This window comes from Rhamphochromis sp. 'chilingali' (assembly GCF_963969265.1).
Source record: "Rhamphochromis sp. 'chilingali' genome assembly, chromosome: 2".
NCBI lineage: Eukaryota > Metazoa > Chordata > Actinopteri > Cichliformes > Cichlidae > Rhamphochromis > Rhamphochromis sp. 'chilingali'.
The window spans coordinates 61,860,667-61,880,499 of record NC_137930.1 but is presented as its reverse complement, the minus strand read 5'-3'; the positions used below and the strand labels follow the sequence as shown (position 1 = coordinate 61,880,499).

The 19,833-nt window shown below is 41.9% G+C and overlaps 1 protein-coding gene across 9 annotated transcripts in view; it reads left to right on the top strand.

Moving 5' to 3' along the window:
• Positions 1-19,133, top strand: part of LOC308383426 (uncharacterized protein) — a 43,174-nt gene extending 24,041 nt beyond the window's left edge. The window contains exons 1-15 of one of the 9 annotated variants that reach the window (XM_080861373.1): positions 7,911-8,032; positions 8,199-8,277; positions 8,487-8,608; positions 8,706-8,774; positions 8,933-9,296; positions 9,423-12,081; positions 12,179-12,357; positions 12,453-12,546; positions 12,998-13,354; positions 13,450-13,567; positions 13,642-13,733; positions 13,837-13,951; positions 14,310-14,411; positions 14,718-14,829; positions 15,054-19,131. In XM_080861373.1, the coding sequence (XP_080717499.1) occupies positions 12,254-12,357; positions 12,453-12,546; positions 12,998-13,354; positions 13,450-13,567; positions 13,642-13,733; positions 13,837-13,938 (867 nt within the window). In that variant the 5' untranslated portion in view covers positions 7,911-8,032; positions 8,199-8,277; positions 8,487-8,608; ... (2 more) ...; positions 9,423-12,081; positions 12,179-12,253 and the 3' untranslated portion in view covers positions 13,939-13,951; positions 14,310-14,411; positions 14,718-14,829; positions 15,054-19,131. Of the gene's footprint in view, positions 1-6,671; positions 7,440-7,910; positions 8,033-8,198; positions 8,278-8,455; positions 8,609-8,705; positions 8,775-8,932; positions 12,082-12,178; positions 12,358-12,452; positions 12,547-12,997; positions 13,355-13,449; positions 13,568-13,641; positions 13,734-13,836; positions 13,952-14,309; positions 14,412-14,717; positions 14,830-15,053 lie in introns of those variants that run through there. The other 8 variants (XM_080861372.1, XM_080861376.1, XM_080861371.1 and 5 more) reach the window with 8 other exon arrangements.
• Positions 19,134-19,833: the final 700 nt, after the last annotated feature.

Here is a 19,833-nt window from a genome sequence, read left to right as displayed (position 1 = left end):
TTTGTTATGTTTTTTAACAAATTAAAGCCCAACAATCAAATGATCCCCTGTGAGCAAGCACTAGGCACGGTGGAAAGGAAAAACTCCCTTTAAACAGGAAGAAACCTTTGACAGAACCAGGCTCAGGAAGGGGCAGCCATCTGTCGCGACTGGTTGGGGGGTGAGAGGCAAAAGAAAAGAAAAATGAGAGCACAAGTTAGCTAAATGTTGCTTATGTTGTCTGATATGAACAACGTATGGTTTTCTGGACTGTGGATGAAAAGCAGTCCATCATTACTAGTCTTTAAAAAGGGACTAATCGATCACCAAGGTGGCAATATGGCTCAACGAGGCCATAGACAGAGTTAAATAGGCAATCACTGTTAAGCACTGAAAATCCCCAGTAACCTGCAGCTATAATAAGGCCTACTGCGGCAACACCTAAACCTATTTTAAGTAGGCGTTTGGCACCATGACGCCATGAACCACTACTAGTCGGAGCCACGTCAGGAGATGGTTCTGAGACAGGAGAATCAAGCTCCTCAGGTTGAAGACCAAGATTCTCCTGTGTCGGAACCACGTCAGGAGGTGGTTCCAAAGCAGGAAAAAAAAGCTCCTCGGGTTCAGGAGCAAAATTCTCCTGTATCAGGACCACAGGTGGTTCCAAGGCAGGAAAAAAAAGCTCCTCGGGTTCAGGAGCAAAATTCTCCTGTGTCAGGACCACAGGTGGTTCCAAGGCAGGAAAAAAAAGCTCCTCAGGTTCAGGAGCAAAATTCTCCAGCTGCAGAGCCTCCAGAGATTCCACCTGTGACTGTTGTTCTTGGTACTCAAGAGGCTCTAAAGTTTTCTTGAGTTCGTCTCTCTCCCTTTCAATAAGTGACAACTGAGCAGCAATGCTGCTGTTCTGTCTAAGGAGATATTCTTCCTTTTCCAGAAAGTCACGGTGCATCATTTGAACGGTGTTAACCTGTTCCTGCAATTTAGCCTCCAGAGAATCCACCCTTGACTGTTTTTCATCCAGAGCCTGTCTCACCCGACGCTGAAGAACACATATTTCTTTTTTCAGCTCAATTATTTGTTCAGTCTTGTGATCTATTTCTCTATTCTGTTTTTCTATTATCTCTTCTTTTTTTGTTATTTTGTGGTGAGCTTCTCCCACTTGGTGCTCAAGTCTCTCTAACTCTGCCTTGACATCACGGTGCATCGTACTAATTTGTTCTTGTATTTTCATTTGAAGGTCTCTATACGATATTTCTCTCTCCACTAACCCATATAGTTCGTTTGATTCCGCTGGAATCGCTCTGTCAGACTGTGAATTATTGACTATTTCTCGTGACATTTCTTTAAAAGCTTAATGCAACGTGTCGAAAGAAAAATACGTGTGCTTAATTATTTAACTTTAAAATAGTCCCTTTCTGAAAGGTTTCTGGTTTGCTAAACACAACTCGCTGTTTCTGAAAATGTTCCAAGTAAAACTGTGTTTGCAAAGGTGAAGAGGGGCTATTTATAGACTTTTGTGGCAGCGAATTTGACGTCAGCGCTCTTTGAGCCTTTGATCCTTTGTTCGATCACAGGATCACATGACAGCTGTGCGTAATTCTGCGCATACTCAGAGAATACCCATTGTGACGCACGGTTTTGTTTTGAATTTTTTTTAAATACCCTGAAAACAGTCCAAACAGTGTTTCCAACTTAGCGATTTTGTCGCTATATTTAGGGAGTTTTCAAACCCCCCCTTAGCGTCGTTTTTTTTTTTTTTTCTAAAAAGCGACTAGCGACAAATCTGGCGGCTTTTTCTGGTGTTATTGGAGGCTTATTTATGACGACTTTTGACGTGAAAGCGCTTGTTGCTCTTACTCTCAACAAGCAGCGGGTGCTGCCGTGGGCACATCGCTCGTGCCAAAGCGCTCACAGGCGGAGGATAGTCCTCCTCCAGCCGCTGTCAGGGCAGGAGATGTTCACGTGTGTCCAAACTGCAAATGAATCGCGCACGAGCAAAGCCGCCGCTCCCGCACTGACTGTAACGCAGTCAATTCTTCTTTTACTGTTATGCTGTTTTGTGGATCACAAGGTTTAAAACTACTTGTAAACACACACACAGTAACTCCACCCTAACCTGCAGCTGCAGCGCAAATAACAACGAAAATTGTTTGTAAACGTGTCCTGGAGTTTACAGGTGCAGACAGTGCAACAGCTTCCAGGTCATTTATTCTGCCAATATGGCAAGAAGGTCATAACTGCTTCAAGCACTGTCTATATCAGGGGTAGGCAACGCCAGGCTTCGAGGGCCGGTGTCCTGCAGGCTTTAGATCTCACCCTGGGTCAACACACCTGAATCAAATGATTAGTTCATTACCAGCCCCCTGGAGAACTTCAAGACATGTTGAGGAGGTAATTTAGCCATTTGAATCAGCTGTGTTGGTTCAAGGACACATCTAAAACCTGCAGGACTCTGAGACAGGAGAGTCAAGCTCTTCACGTTGAGGACCAAGATTCTCCTGTGTCGGGACCACATCAGTAGATGGTTCTGAGACTGGAGAAACAAGCTCCTCAGGTTCAGGAGCACTACTATGACAATTTCCCACATGCCAAAGCAACGGAGGAATGTGCTTCATTTGAGCACAACACACAGGGAACCAGCAGTCAGTGATGGGCAATAGAGGAAGCCTGGAAGCAAGAAGCAATCCTGGACTACAATAGGCACAAATACAGCTTGGATAACCTAGAGAGGATGTCAGTCAGTACAGCCTTCCCTTGTTAGCAAGTAAAACCTGGTTCCGTTTTGTTTCCTTGCTTTCGTGAATGAGAATAAGTTTCTAAATTAGCGGGGCCTGTGGAAGCGCAGACCTAACAGAGTGTGCCATGTGTTGTGCTGTGTGTCACGTCACATGTGTATTCATACCTCACAGTGAATATAAACCACTAAGCCCACCAGCTAAATCCTGCAACCACACAGACCATACTGATGGATTACCACAGAGTAAAAATGGCTTGAGCAAGAAAGATCAGAACTCAGCCTAAACCTCCTGTGAATGAGACGAACTGTGTTTGACCTCCAGTGGGACAGATCATCTTAGAATTGTAGACATATTCTTGCTCTATGACAGATTCCCCGACTCATCTTCAGCCTGTTTCCAGCATTTCCTTTTCTGTTAGCTGCCACTTTAGCCAAGCAGCAGCGTGAGTACAAATTACAACCTAAAAAAGCCAAAAAATTGTGACCTGTTCTCAGTTTTCTACCACGGTCTATCCATCTCTTAAATCTTAATGTTGATTCAGAGGTTTGCCTCTTATCTTTATTTAATTTAATAACAGTACAGTACTTTGTTTTTGGTAAGCATTGTTCTTAAGGTAAATATGTAAAAATTGTGTGTGTTTCAGTTCTGTGTCTTGTGTACTGTTTGTTCGTACATGTGTCTTTCTTGCTACTGTTACATCCAAATTTCCCCTTGTGGGACAATTCAAGGATTATTCTATTCTATGTCATTTGTTCACAGCCTCTCCCAGTCAGAGCTTTTCTCCATGCTTGTCTTACTGCACATGATGTTATTAGCACAACCACTTTAAAGGTGATAATTTAGGACTTCATCAATAACACAGACAGCAATGTAGTTAAACATCTTACACTTCATTTTTATTAGCAATGAACTTAACCTACATACACATTGTATTTATCACTACCACTCATTACAATATTCATTGTTTGCTCAAATGTAATTAATACTTTCATTTTTCTAAAAATACCTCAAAACACAATTGTATGGAAGTAATAAAACACAAACAAATCAGTAAAATATGTATTTTACAAAATTGTGCTAGATAACATTCTGCAGTATTGCACAAACTCTTTCCAATGACAAGTAAAATATAAACTATTTTGACCACTTTTTTCCATTTGACTGCATAAAAATGAACATTTACAAAGAGTTATCTTATCTTATCTAACTGTTAATTTAGACTTCATCATTATGCAATGCATACCCTGCTGCATCTAAGCCCAAACCAGTAACCAGGCAGAAGTACAGAACAGTGTCCCTGGTAAATGAAGAGGAATCAAACGGGGCTTGCGTTTGTGTGTGTGTATTTGTGTTTTAATACATGGTGGTGAAGCATCTTTTTTAAGACCCAAAGGGTTACTTTGGATATCTACAAGTCTGCTTTAACTCCAAATGATCAAAATTTAGATATCTATAAATTTCTAAGAGATCATAGTCATGTTTCTGCAGTCAAGCGACTAGTCTAAATTATGCGTGGTGACACTGCACTATTTTACAGAACCAGACTTCTAAAGGTCCAAACTAATCCTTTAACATTATATAGAAACATATGCACATTTACAAAAAACAACAAAAAGCAAAACAAAACAAATCGAGAACTCCAAGGAAGATCTCCTCTATTTTGTTCGCTAGCTGTCTAGCTTCACATGGTCACGTGTCGTGAGGGCAGCATAGTGAGGCTGCACTGACTTACAAAGCTTGCTCTACCCTAGGCAGTTCAAACACAGAACATGTCTTTGTACAAGCACAAGACACAGCAGTCGCTAAATAAACTAGAAAAGATTTGTCACCTGAACAGAGTTTGTGTGGATTCTATCAGTCATGTGTTAGCAGGGTGAACAGCAGTGGGCTGTGTTTATTCCTAGTGAGTCCAACTTCTTTACCAGCTTCTGGGGAAGTTAGGTTATATATTACCAGTAACTTTTCAGATCAAAAGGTGATAAAGTTCAGATTTCTTTTCACCATATCATTGATGAAACTTACTTTTTTTTTAAATTTGAGCATCAGGGACAAGGCTGTTAATTGTTAAGGTCAAGGTTAAGCATGTGAATGTACTCTGTGTGAACACTCGAGAGCAACAGAACATGATCTGGGATGCACTGAACAGGTTCCTGAAAACTGTGGAACAAACCAAAAATGCTTATAAATATGTGACCTCATGCAGTGTGTGCACTTAACAAACAATGAAAATAGAGATTTTCCATTATTAAAATATGTAAAAGGACTCTGATGTGTGAGTGACGTCTGTTGTTATATCTTACACCGATTAGTTTTCTCTGAAATGTAAAAAGAAGAAACAAACATGTACTCCCCCTCCATCTGTTCTCACCTATCATTTTAGTCATAAATATGTCTTGAATTCTCGAATTGACTCGTTAAATATTTAACCTAATTAAACCCTAAAAATGGAGTCATAAGACTTTTGTCCAAATGTTACCTGCAGTCACAACAACAGTCACCGGAAGGGGCTGAATACTGCAAAGACCCCACAGAACAATCAGACAATCCACTGTCAGTAAATGTGAGTAAATCTGTGATTCTGTGAGTAACACACTGGCTCCAGTTTGGAGGCTGAAGTGGAGCTCTCCCTCGCCAGGCCGACAGCCGTCTGTGTCACAGTTAATCTCATGCAGTGCTGATTTAAAAACTCTCACATATTTGGACAATCTATAATCTTCTAACACAAAAACATACAAATGTTCATTGAAGTAAACACACAGAGCAGTAGCAGATTTTTTTAAATGTGTTTTATTTATTTTCATTTGCTGCTAACTGCCTTGTTTTCATTTGTAGTTTTTGTAGTAGGAAGAACTACAAAATCTACAAATAAAAGTGCAGTTAACAAATGTAGTGCTCTCCACTATGTGAACCCCTCACCTGAATTTTTAGGTTTTTCAGTTCAAGCCAGTTAAATGAAATCTAAAAATTCCGCCCCAACAATCAAATGATCCCCTATGAGCAAGCACTCTGGCAACGGTGGAGAGGAAAAACTCCCTTTTAACAGGAAGAAACCTCTGGCAGAACCAGGCTCAGGGAGGGGCGGTCTTCTGCCATGACTGGTTGGGGGGTGAGGGGCAAAATAAAATCAAACATAAAGGAGAGCACAGCGTATTTATAAGATAAAGTTTTATAAAAATTTTATAAGATCAGATTATTATCAGGGGTGCACATAAGTGGTCCGCAGGTGCACATGCGATCTTGAGGAGATCTAAACAAACTCCTCCTCCAGAAAATCTTATGTACGCAAACACGCATTGCAAATTCTTATCTGGTGAGCGTCTTTTATTTTGACAGCGCATGCGGACCACTTATGTGCACCCCTGATAATAATCATGACCCCACAGAGCGGGACATTCACTCAGCCAAAGAGGTTTGAGATGGCCCAGCAAGCTGCAGGAACAACAATGGCCACTGTGGCAACACCCAAGCCTACTTTACACCACCAAGTATGGGTCTCCACAGTTTCCTTGAGTTCTGCATTGTCTTTTCTAAGCTGTGCGTTCTCCTGCATGAGTTTATCTACCTTACTTTGGACCTCGCACACCTCAGCACGAAGGCTCCTTATCGCCTTAAGGTGACCCTCTTCCTTTATCTGAGCCTTTGTAATCAACGTCTGCGTTGTACCACTCAGTCTGTTAAAATGCTGATCAATGTTTGGTACAGAGCGTAAATTATTTAACCTTTCCTCTGCCATTTTTTTTAAATTGACCGCACAGTGTCACGGTGTATTAGCTTTTTGAAAGGTTCCTGGTTTCTGAAAATGCTCCAAAGTAAACTGTGTTAAACGAGCTCTTATTTATAGACTATGGACACTGTGACGTCATATTCTTTGCCACTATAGTGGCAAAGAATATGACGTCACAGTGATCGTTTGAGAAGATCAAAGGAGCGCTGTGGATCATTCTGCGCATGCTCAGATCATGCGAATTTCCTGTTGTCTATCACATATGGGCTGTATCCCAATTCAGGGTCTGCAGCCTTAAAGTCCTCAAGGGCCGCGTACTCAAAGACCGCTAAGGCCGGAAGTGCGAGGCTTGTGAAATGGCAACCCGTTCTCACTCCCGACACGTAAAATAATGATGATTTGTCGCGTCCCTTAACTTCTCATGCTGACGCTAAAGGTATCCTTCCCCGTTTTTATGTGACGCTGTGGGTTGTCAATTCATTCCAATATGAACCCGCTCGCGCGATCAGAGACGCTTCGAGCAGAGGCTCCAGCCATCCATTTACTCCAATAATAACCCCGTCACAGCGAAACATGACGCTGTGAAGCACAATCTAACTGGAGAACCGGGGACCCTCTCCGCGAACGGGTTTTTCTCCCTAATTTAATGCTTTCTTTTAATGGACATCGTTAACATTTCTCAACAAAAACACATGAAAGTATCACTGATAATGCAACAATAAAATCGCTTCATGTTGTGGCCATCACACAGTGTTTTCCAAACTGATTCACGAGCTGAAAGTGCTCAGATTTAACGTACATAATCCTTTGTTAGGTTTATTATTTTCATTTCACACGTAAAACACATTTATAGATTCATCCACCACTCCTGTTAGTTTTGGATGTGCTCGGCTCCAACCAATCAGATGCAACCTGTGTAAGCAAAGGATGATGGGAGAATGGAGAGACCCATTTATAAGAATAAGAAAATGAGGCGGAACTGATTGATTCTAATGCAGGTATGTAAAAAATACATATTTAAAGTAATAGGGCAGCACGGTGGTTAGCACTGTTGCCGCACAGCAAGAAGGTCCTGAGTTCAATTCCACCATCAGGCTGGGGTCTTTCTGTGTGGAGTTTGCAAGTTCTCCCCGTGTTTGCGTGGGTTCCCTCTGGGTACTCCGGCTTCCTCCCACCGTCCAAAGACATGCAGCTTGTGGGGATAGGTTAATTGGATAATCCAAATTGCCACTAGGTGTGAATGTGAGTGTGAATGGTTGTCTGTCCCTATGTGTTAGCCCTGCGACAGACTGGCGACCTGTCCAGGGTGTATCCCGCCTTTCGCCCTATGTCAGCTGGGATAGGCTCCAGCGCCCCCCGCGACCCTGAAAAGGATAAGCGGAAGCGAATGGATGGGTGGATGGATGGATGGATCTTGATGTGTGTTTCAAAGTTTGTTTTTCATAAAAGCTTCAAACAAACAGAGGTGACTATGCTTGCTTGGTAACGACTACACGTGGCTACTGCAGCATTAGCCATTTAATCCAACGATGATGGATTAAATCTATTACAAACGTTAAAGGACTTGTGTGCTGCAAAATACCCTCACATGGTGCGTAAAGCAGTTTTTGCATTAGAGTTCTGCTAGCTTTTTATAAACTGATGATGCTAACGTTAATTGCTAACGTTAACTGGAGCGCCAAGACTGAAAATCATTTGAGTTGCGTTAGTTATGCGTTTATGTCACAGAGTTCTGCAAAAATCTCTTTCCTCTTTAGCTTGAAAATGAGCGATTCAGAGGATCCCGAGCTGGAGGAAGAGCTTCAGGCTGCTGACGAACTCCTTCAAGATATGCAGGTAACATTTTTAGTGGAAACAGTTGTTAAAGAGGGAACACGCTTGTCTAATATTTTGTACGGAGTAAACGTTATATTATTTGAATTTTTTTTATATATGTGTATATATAAGTTTATGTCAAATTAAGTTGGTTAACTTAAGATGTTTGATAATCTTTGCTTTATGGACTGTATTTTAGGTGTTCCCTTTTTTCCTTGTTAATTGCGTAGAATGATGCACAGAGTGAACCTCAGCCAAGACCAGTGCGCTGGAAAACACGTGACAGACAGACAGGGAGATTTTATTCCTCAAAGACCATCAACCAGTCGATGTACTAGTTGCATGCCACGTGGTCAGTGTTCACACAACCAATGATTTTATCTCACAACTTGTTTTCACCAAAGAATTTCAGTAAGTAAATATTCTTCAATCTCTTTTTTTCCTCCCAGTGTCCAGAGAGCAGCATCAATGTCCACGTGAAGAACCTAGTTATGTTGCCAGTGTCAACCCAACAAAAGGTACTTTACCTTCTTGTATATGTTGTGATTTCTGTTTACTTTTATATTTGTTGTTATAGTTGAGTTAGGCAGGGCTTTTGTGCAGTCCTAAGAAACATACTGCCTAGAGTGTTTTTCACTTTGTGGAAGAGTTTCTTCCTTTATTTTTTTTCTGTTAGTGTATGGAACTGAGGTGCTTCGTCAGGAGCTCCTTCAGTTGTTGGAGGATGGAGAAGAGGACGCAGCCATGACTTGTGAGACGTCGTCTGAGTCAGCTGCTACTCACTGGGCGATCAGAAATATGGTGTCCTCGCAAAAGTGGAAAGAGGCCAGGCCTTGTCTTATAGATAATATGTTAGCTACTCTGGATCCACAGTCACACCGTGTGTGTCAGTGTGGCAAACAAGTAGTTGTGAGGTGTCTGGACTGCCTGCCTCTCCCATTCCTTTGTGCTGACTGTGATATTGCAGTTCACACACGCTTTGTCCTGCACAACAGAGAGGCAGTAACAGGAGGGTTTTTGCAGCCTTCATCACAGTTTAGGTACGGTTTTTAAGTCTTATGCATTTCTTGCTATGTACTATGAGTGGGTGCTGTTATTGTATATTTGTTGTGTATCAGTTAATTTCCAATTCCTTTTTATATATATATTGTGTGTTTTAATGTTAGTTCGGCTGTTGCCTGTGCAAAGGCCAGAACATGTGTGTGACTGCCCAGCAGGTAACGTTGAGGTTTCACGCGGCGCAATTGTGGCTCTTGTAACCATAAATGGTAAGTTGCCCTTTTGTCACACACTACATACACAATAGATGTGTTTGGAGTATGGCTGCCACGATTAGTCAACTAGTCACGATTACGTCGACTATCAAAATCGTCGACGACTGATTTAATAGTCGACGCGTCGTTTGAAGCTTTGTAAGATCCCAAAAGACGCAGGTATAAGTAGTAGGATTTAAGAGTGTAATAACGGACTGAAACAGAAGATGGCAGCACTGCATGTACAAGGATGCCAGCTGCCGTTAAACCCCGAAGAAGAAGAAGAAGAAGCTGTGTCCCAGAATTCATAGCGCGGCCCAGCTCAGTTTCCAACAATGGCGGCAGCTAGTTAGTTTTAATATTACTCTTATTATTCTTTCTGGGTCACAAAATAAACGTTTAACATATTTTCAGGCGAGAATGTAGCTGTGTAAACCTCAAATATCTGCTCAGTTTATCAAGACACCACATATTTTCAAAAGTGCTCCTACGTTTTCGGAGACGTCTGTTACCCACTAGCTCGATAGCTAACCGGGGGCTAGGCTCAAGAGCCGTGAGAACACCGGACTCCCGGCAAATTTCGCTACTCAGGTTAAACATGATATAGAAGTCACTTGGTGGATAACTTCCAAATGTTATTTGGCTTTTTTCAGTATTTTATTTGTTCCTGAGTAAATCGGTTTGGCTGAGATTAAAGTTATAGTTTTTACACAGCTGAATAAACATCAAGCAGACAGCTGATTATCAGAAGTGTGAGATTAGGGGTGGGTTTTTATAATCGATTCATCGATTAAAATCGATTCTGGCTTGGATAACGTAAAATCGATTCATTAAAATCCTGAATCGATTTTTTTAATATAAATTTATTTTGCCCGAAATGCCAGAATCTCTGGTGACATCTCACAAAATTTCAAGAACCACCAAACAGCTAAGACAGTAAATGAGAGCAGGTACACGGATTCTGCACATAGACTTAAACACACAGCACGACCCGCGGATCAGAATCTGTTAGATGTTGCCTTTCTCACGGTGGGGGTGAAAGCCGACAGCGCGCTGATTCTTTGAATCGCGCTTTGTGTTCACGCCCTTAATGAGCCGATTCTAAAGCTGTTAGTTTGATCTCTCTCCAAACAATATTGACCGAACCAGCAGCAAAAGAAGATCCAAACGCTTTACATAAACATCGTCATGAATTCACTCTGACTTTCACTGTTTTGCTTCCACCGCGATGCGCAGCTCTCTCTCTCTCCCTCTCTCTCTCTCTCTCTGTACTTCAAGAACAGTTTCCCTTTCTTCATTATTGGCTTGCTTGTTACACACCAGTCTACTGTTGTTTACAGGCTGTCAGCTGCTGTTTTTTTTCCCTTTTACATTTTCCGAAAAGAAAACCTAATTTCTGCCGTTCAATACTGAACAAATTTAAACTTTTTAAAATTATTCAAAATGCAAAACGCTTAACCGTGTCTCTAATAAAACCGCTGTAACTTCAGAGGTAATGTTCATATATTGATTAATGGTTTTCTTTCGTTTTTGATGTACTGCAGAATATTTTTATAAAATCCCAGGCCAGGAAAATCACCTTCATGTTTTTCTGTGTTTTATCTTCAGCTACTTTGACACAAAGGCCTCTGCTGTGACGCTCACACCTGTGATAAAGTCTTGCGTGTGTCAGCTTCCTTTTTATTGATACAAAAATATGTAAATGTACTGATCTGAATTATAATATTTCTGACTGTCAAAATTTCCCAGATTTAAATAGAATCGAATTAAATCGAATCGTGGATCGAATCGATTCGGGACCTTGTGAATCGGAATTGAATCGATTCTAGAAATCAGTGACGATACCCAGCCCTATGTGAGATGCTCGAGAATTTACTCCGGTGTCCTGTTATATTTTAGATAGCAAGGAGTTTATTAAACTCCACCGAGACAATCTGCTAATTTCATTAAAATTTAATAAACTATCATCTTGTCTTTATTTTTAGTTAGCACGTACCTTAAACACTTAAAGCTGTAAGCTAATGATAGTTATATAAGAGCAGACGCTGCTGGTGCAATAAGCTGTACGCTTTACGTCCAATGGATGATGATCTGATTAGTCGACTAATCGCAAAAATAATCGGTGACTAGTCGACTATCAAAATAATCGTTTGTGGCAGCCCTAGTTTGGAGGTTTTATTGCAAATTGTGCATTGCTATCTTGGTTTGAATTACCCTCGGCCCGCAGTATATGTGGGCACCTGTCAAAGGTCATTTGGATTTACCAGACCGATTTGAAAACAACATGAAAAAAATGAATGCTTTGAGCCATGACTGAATTTATCCTGATCCTTTCTAAAGGCCGTTATAACCTTGCACTGCCAGTGGTGAGCTGCACCAGCTGTGGCCTAATGTGGTCCCCCTCAGTTAAGGACATCCTGGGTAGTGGATATTGGCCTGGCACCTTAAATTTCTGCACCCTGTTTTCAATGGATGTCTTTCAGTCTTTCTATGACATTAAGAAGGCTGCACCAGGGATGTCACTTAAGGCATTTGTCAAAGTGCTGGATGAACGAACAGCCATTTTGGAAGGGTGAGTTTCTAAATTTGCCAAGTTTAAGGAAATTGTGTAAATCAATGTTTATGATGACTGTCCTTGAATATTCTGTTGTATGTCCTCTATGTAAAAGACTGGCCGAATATCAGCTGATGCCTTCAGTAAAAGTTTCTTGGAGTGGAGTGCTGTAAAGTTTGAGGTGGACAGGATGTGCAAGGAGCCATGCTTTAGCTGCCCTGCCTGCACTCCAGACATGCTTGCCGTCTCAGTTGATGGAAACCGCAAGCTTTATCGCTTTCAGTCTAATGCAAGGTACGTTATGCATTGTGTACATAAGTCAAATATGGATTTGTAGAAAAATGTATTTTAATGTTTCTTTTCAAACAACTGTCACTGTGTTCGTTCAGCACTTCAGAGCAGGGGAACTTTGAAGGTGTCTTCATTGAAAAAGATGAGGAAGATTCTGAGTTTGTGAAATACATCCAGAGACACACAAATCATGTAAGATACACATGTATATTAGTGCTGTTAGCGTTAATCTTGTTAAAATGACGTTAATGCCATAACCATATACACATACGTGTGTGTGTGTGTGTGTGTGTGTGTGTGTGTGTGTGTGTGTGTGTGTGTGTGTGTGTGTGTGTGTGTGTGTGTGTGTATACATATATGGATGGATGGATATTTATTTTATTTTTCTCTTAGTGTTGTCGTAATACTGTTTACTTTACTTTATCTTAATGTGTACTTAATTTTGTCACCATGTGTATTTAAAAAAAAAAAAAACAACAACATGATTTTTATTTTGTGTTGTCAGTGCTGTCCTGGGGAGATATGAGGTCTCGTGTAACTTAAGGCTAATTCAGCTAATTGTTATGCATTTGTTTTAAAAAGTTTGTCCCTGATAGGGCTTAATCATGCCGAGTCTTTTATGTTAAAATCTTTGGGTGTATAGGTCCCAGGGAAAGGGTTGTGCGGATCTTCATCTTGGACTGCAGCAAAGGAGTCGTCCAAAAAGTCCACTGGGAAGTTGGATGAAGAGGGCGTGGAAATAGCTGTTTGTCACCACGGAGTCCTCTTAGCTGCATTGAACATGTTTCGAGGGGAGATCTTTGCTTACCCTCTTTTTCTCCAGAGGAAGTTGGCAGCTAGCTTCCCAGGACATATTACGTTCCTTTGCTCCGATGTGGCCTGTAAATATTTCCCCTATTTAACCAAGGTGGCTCAGCAGTGCCCTGAGCTGAGGAACCTCTTGTCAATGCGTCCTTTTCTCTCCGTCATGCATGCAAAGGCTCACACTTGGAAATGCGAGGTATACTGCAGCTTGTAATTTTGGATTAGTTTGAGACATTTTGTTATAAGGTTGAATGAATTCAGCAGTCATGTATTGTGACCTCCTTTCTATAGATCAAATGGGGAGGTGCGTTTGAGGATGGGGCCGGTTCAACAGTTGGAGAAGAGGTGGAACAAGTAAACAGTTTCCTGTCTAGGGCGGCCATCACAACGAAGTACATGTCTAAATTAGGTATGTGTCTGTGTGTGAGATTCCACTCAGTCTCCTGCTCATTCATTCTTATTTGTATACTAACTGAAATGCAGGGCGAACAGACATGCTGACCCTCCTGGCTTTGGGCTGGAACAAAAGGAAAGTGGAACAACTGGGCTGCACTTTGAGCCAGAGATATCTAAAGGTGATTTCTTTTCAAAAATCATTTTAATGTGTGGGGTAATGGGGGAAAAACACCCGTACTCTTTTAATGTCAATATGAATGACATTTATTAATGTATTCTTAGATCATAAGGATCCTTAGAGAACAAGTGGAGAGCCTGAATGCGACCAGAAATGAGCTGGGTGTAGAAGACGACACACTGCAGCAATGGGTGGCCGATGTGTAGAAATGGGCTGAAGGTGAGTCTCAATATAATGCACTCGTGTATAACAACAGGACCCACCATGGCCTCATTAAAGAACTTAAGGTAGAATTACGACAGTGTCAACAAACAATGAAAAATAAGCCTTGTAAAAGCAGAATTTATGGCAGAGTTGTTGCGTTTCATCAAATTGGATAGAACCTGGGTTGAAATGATGTCGTACTAGTTGGTTTTATAAACCTGAACACCAACATACTTGTTATCTAATGATAATGCAGCACATGCAGGCTCCAGATGTCTTATAATGAATGTCATCAAGTCAGTGATTACAGAGTCCACTGTAGTTTGGTGACTGTTACTCATCCTGTGTTCTGATTAATATTCCTCTCACTTAGAAAGTGATCAAACTGATGGCAGCCTTGGAGCGTTGCAGGCACGAATAGAGGAGCTTGTCGTCATCATCAGAGTGCGAACACAAAGTCTTTACAGACAAAATGGTACGTCCCAGTTTCTTTGAAATGGACCGTTTGATGCTGAGTTTGTACAGCTTGTACAGCTACTTTGTAAACAGAATAAAATCAGATCCAGGTTTGTTTAAGCTGGATGTGATTTGTTCTAGCAAACAAATTGATGAGTGTAGATTAAAATGTAACTATATACATTATACTGGCTGCTCTATGTGGGCATCACGGTGCAGGAAGATCCAACCACGATGTGACGTTACAAACCTTTGGAGCTTCTTTCAGGATTATAGATAGTTAGCTTTTCCTTGTAACCCCTGAATTTCCTGCCTTGTTTTCCAGACACACCGTCGGCTGGTTTCCCTTCAGAAGGAGAGTGCAGGTCCCAGAACCCAACCAGCTGCAGCCCCCCGAGAACCAGCAGAACCAGAACAGGAACCCAAACCTGAATCCAGTAAGAAACTCATCATTTTTCTCTCTTGTCCACTTTTCCCTACATTTGATGAAACTCCAGCTAAATGCTGCACACTGAGAAAAGACTGAATGTTTTTGAAATGAGCTAGCAGAGAGACCAGGGTCAGGTCGAGTCTCTAACCTGCACACAGGCCCTGATGTTTGCTGTAGTGGGTGAATTAAGTGCTGCAGGCTGATGTGTGACGTGTGTGTGTGTCTCCTCAGGCAGGTGAGCACGCCGACAGACAGCAGGATGAACCAGCAGCTGGACGGCCTGGGTTTTCTTCAAAACCTTCTTCTCCTCCCTCGTACCCGAGGCCGCTCAGGCTGTGGCCTAACTGAACATCTGGGACTGAGGACTGATTGCAGACAGTTCCCGCTCTTCTGTCATCTCTGGAGATGTTTCTTGAAGCGTGGGTGGAAGGCGTTTACCGAATAATAAATGGACGCAGACAGAGCGCTGCACCTCAGTGCTCCGAGTTCCTGTGTGACTTTGATCTTTCAAGTGAGCGGGAAGCAAACCACCCCAGCACGAATCCCAAGAACTGCCAAAAAATGTGGACAGAATCAAAAGATGCAAGACCTGAAAATGTATTAATAAATCCTCCAACAGGATCCCAGCTGACCTGACCACATACCTCCACTGCCTGCCACCAGCCCCCCACCCTGATCGTTCCCTCCTTTTGTCCATTAAGCACAAAGTGGCAGCGGGTGCCGATAATCCTCCTGAAAGCTGAAACTGTTGTGCCTAAAACGCTCTTCATGTAACGACGTTTACATCCACATGCCTTCTGATTTAAAGTCATGTGCCACGCCGTGGTCACTGCGTGGCCCGGCTCCGTGAATCAGTATTCAGCTCATCCGAGGACGCGTGGGTGCACGGGTGTCTGTAACACTCAATCGGACTGAAACGTTCGCCTCTTCCAAAAGCGGCTAAACTTATCTTCGCATTGAATTTTTAAAATCAGGGTCCTCAAAATTATATATATTTAAGGATTTCTGTTATTCATATATATAGGGACCTTTATTTGCTTCCTTACACTTTTTATAATTAAACTGTTCATCGGTGAAGCAGCAGCAGTTATTGCTGATGTTGTAGAAGAAATTATTTTCTGGGTCTATATCCTTTTCTAAGTCTAGAACATTATGGTCTGTGTATCGAAATGTTCTCAGTTCCAGATGATCATAAACAGAATTCCAAAGAGTTATATTGATATTGCTGTCAGATGCAGATGAAGCTCTTTTAGACTGTGTTGGAGTCAAATTGTTAAATGTTGTCATTGTGCTACTTAAATTTGTAAATCTTAGTTGAAACTATAGGATCAAAGACATTCCTTTGTCTCTGACCACCTCTCCAGCCAATTTGTTGGTGGGGGAGGCTGACGGGTTTTTTATTGTAGGCACATCTTATCTGAAAGATCTTGTCACGGTCCCCGTGTCTCTCTGGTTGGCCCACGCTGGCTACAGGGGCCCGTTCTTCGTACCTCGCTAAGTAAGTTAGCTGGATTAGATTGTTGACGATTTCGCGTGATCTTGGATCGTTCGGTTCTCCGAAGCTCATCCGGGACTTGCTGTCATAGCAACAGATCCGTAAGCGTAAACCTGCTCGGGAGCAGGTTTACTTTATGTAAACAAGATTAGATCGCGGCCACTCAGACATGTCCGCTTCATGTATACGAAAGCAACAGCGATATTTGACCACTGTTTTTCCATAAATAAATAACATCAATGTAACTAAAGATAATGCAGCACTTGATCCTTTTTATTGATTCCATACAGATACATACAGGTCATTTCCTAAAAAAAGGGAAATGTACTATTAATTATTCTATTACATGTATTTGATTATTTCAGATGTAATTCATATTTCAGAGTAGTAATTGCAAATTACTTTGTGTAATCAAGATGGGAGACCACGGCTATAAAAGTGAAGGTGGATTTGGGAAGCCTGTTGCAGCCATGTCCTGTCCGTATACGCGAGCAACCCATTGCGGAAGGTGCAAGATTGATAGGGAGAGTCCTCAGAATTCAGCGTATATTGCGGGACAGACAGGATCCTTTAGCTCAGCGCGACAGTGTGCTCATAGAGAGATATCGGTTTTCCCGTGAGGGTATTATTTACCTAACCAACTTGTTGACGAGGGGGTGCAGGACCACCACCTGTCTTTTTTTGCTCTGCCCTTTTCTTGGTTGCTGTTATAAACAAACAAACAGATTATTTCAGGGTCTCTTTCCAAGAGACTAAAAGCAATATAAGTGATAAATATTACTATTCTGTAGAATATTCTTATATTTCACTTTTATTTGTTCCCATGTTCTAGTGGGTCCTGTCGTGGCTCTAATGTGAAAGAGGATATAATGTAATATAATATAATATAATAAATTTACCCTACCGCCTACTGGTGTTGGCCAGAGGGGCCGATGACGCGATATGGTAGCCTGGCTTCAGTCAGTCTGCCCCAGGGCAGCTGTGGCTACAACCGTAGCTGCTTCCACCAGTGTGTGAATGTGAGAGTGAATGAATAGTGGCATTGTAAAGCGCTTTGGGTGCCTTGAAAAGCGCTATATCAATCCACTCCATTATCATTATTATTATTAAATTACTTACAAGTTTAATTTGTCAGCAACTTTCTGCAAGCCCTCCTTGCTTTTGCAGCCTTTGCAGTGTTCCCTTGAGTTTTAATTAAACTCTGAAACTCCTGAAATCCCTCAATCAAGAGTTCTTGCTCTGCTGCCGAGAAATACCAAGCGCGCTCCTTCGACATTTTCGCCGACCAATCAGAGGGTTGCCGATCAATGTTTCTACTATCGATGCGTAGCCCCTGTTAAGCCACCCAGTGATCTCACATTACTTCATCCAGCTATACTAATCGTCAACAACAGGTGTGTTCGGAGAACCAGAATAGCGAGCTCAAAGTTAGCGCGATGATTTGATCTTGGATGTGTCATTTGATCTTGGATGTAGTGAGCGAGGTACGAAGAACGGACCCCTGGTTTTGTTGTTGTTAGTTTTTGTTTTCTTTGTCTCTCCTCCTCCTCTCTGCCTGGGTGGAGCTCGTTACGGGCTCTCGCTCTTGGCCCACGCACCTGTGTGATTGTGTCCACCTGCTGCTGATCTGGCTGATTTCCCCAGCTGCTATTTAAGGCAGTGGCACTGAGCAGCTCACCGCTGGAACGTTGAACCTTGGCAGTTTCGAAAGAATCCCCTGTGTGTATTTTGCTGTGGAACTAACGCGTGTGTGCGGAGGAACTGTGGATATATATGTGGATATATATGTAGCTGCCATGTTGTGTCTTAGCAGGGTACAGACGGTTCCAGGAGCAGTCAGCGTCTGCCCTCGGGAAGGATAGATAGATAGATATAGATAGATATATTAGACAGACGCTGACTGCTCCTGGAACCGTCTGTACCCTGCTAAGACACAACATGGCAGCTACAAGGACTCTTTCATTTGTTAAGACCATCAGTGTGTATTGCTCTAAATCAAGTATATAATATTAAATGAATATTGCTGGATCAGCTACTTCTACTTAAAACATATTAAAACATGACTAAGCACAAAATCACCAAGAATAACATCTTATAAGTGCTGTGTAAGCGCGTGCGGCCTTCCAAGCTCAAAGCCTTTGCCCTCCATAGATCAGCCAGACTCGCGCTGGCTGTAGCTTTTAACCTTTAATTACCTTGAGCACAACTCTAGAATAAGCAACAAACTGCAATGTGTATGGAATGATCATGGTTACATCTGCAATGGAAAATCATGTTATTATTCTGGTACCTGTAAGAAAAGATCAAACTAAAGTTATCACCATCACTGTAGGAGCTGGAGGTTGCAAGTAAATTGACAGCTCAGGTTGAGCGGTTTGGAGACAAAGTTAGAGAGGCAAAGTTGAGCTTGTTTGTACATGTGCAGAGGAAGGATTGTCAAAGGATGTTGAAGATGGAGCTGCCAGGCAGGAGTAAAAGAAGACAACCTCAGAGGAGGTTTGTGAATGAAGGAGGACAGAGGGTTGGTGTGATGTGGGAGGATGCTAGAGATAGGGTGAGATGGATGAAAAATAGTAATTTGTTGGACAAAAGTCAGATTTATTGAAAGTTTCCTCTGACAAGGGAATTTTTGTACCATAATCATAATTCAACTGACACTATTAGTTTCTATAGCAAACCTTCTACAGCCCGGCAGGAAGTGCAGCTAGGAAACGGTGCACTGAAAGACAAACCACTAACAGCATAATAAAACAAAATGTTGCATTATGATCATTTTATCTAAAGTTTTTTTTGCCTTGTTAATCACTGGAGATCAACTGAAAGTTAAATTTGATTGACCACATAGCCTGTTTTTTCTGCCCAAAGTTAACATGAGAGGGAGAAACAGCAACAAAATGTGTGTGTGTGTGTGTCTGTTAGCTGCTACTTTAGCCAAGCAGCAGTGTGAGTACAAATTACAACCTAAAAAAGGCAAAAAAAAAAAAAGTGACTTTTATGCAGCCAGGGAGCCCGACTGTCGCTGTGGAGCTGCTTACAAATTGTTGTAAAACACTCCAAGTTACAGCTGCAAAATTAAAGCAGGTTCTCTTCCATTCCTGAAAAGTCGACTCGTGTTTCATCCAGCAGTGGCTCCAAGCCACAGAATGAGACGCTTCAGAAAACATAGCAGGACCGAGGATATCTGTGACTCGTCCTCCCCTTTCCTCTATTAATGTGTTTTCTCTTTTGTGATAAATGAGTTCAAATAAAAGCAGCTCCAGCTTTTAAGATAAAATAAAAATTTTAACTGGATCTATGAGGGCCGGCTGGCTTTTGTATACAGCACACCAGAAGGTGACCAGAAACTTGTCGCTCCTGACATGGGCGTCACTTATGGCTGCTGTAATGGCATTTGAGCTTCTGATGAGGTCACGCATGAGGCCTTTTCATAGTGAGACACGAAACGAATGCTGAATGAAATAATTTGAAATGTTTCTGCTGAGCTATTTAACAAGTCAGCAGCGCCGCTGTGTGGCC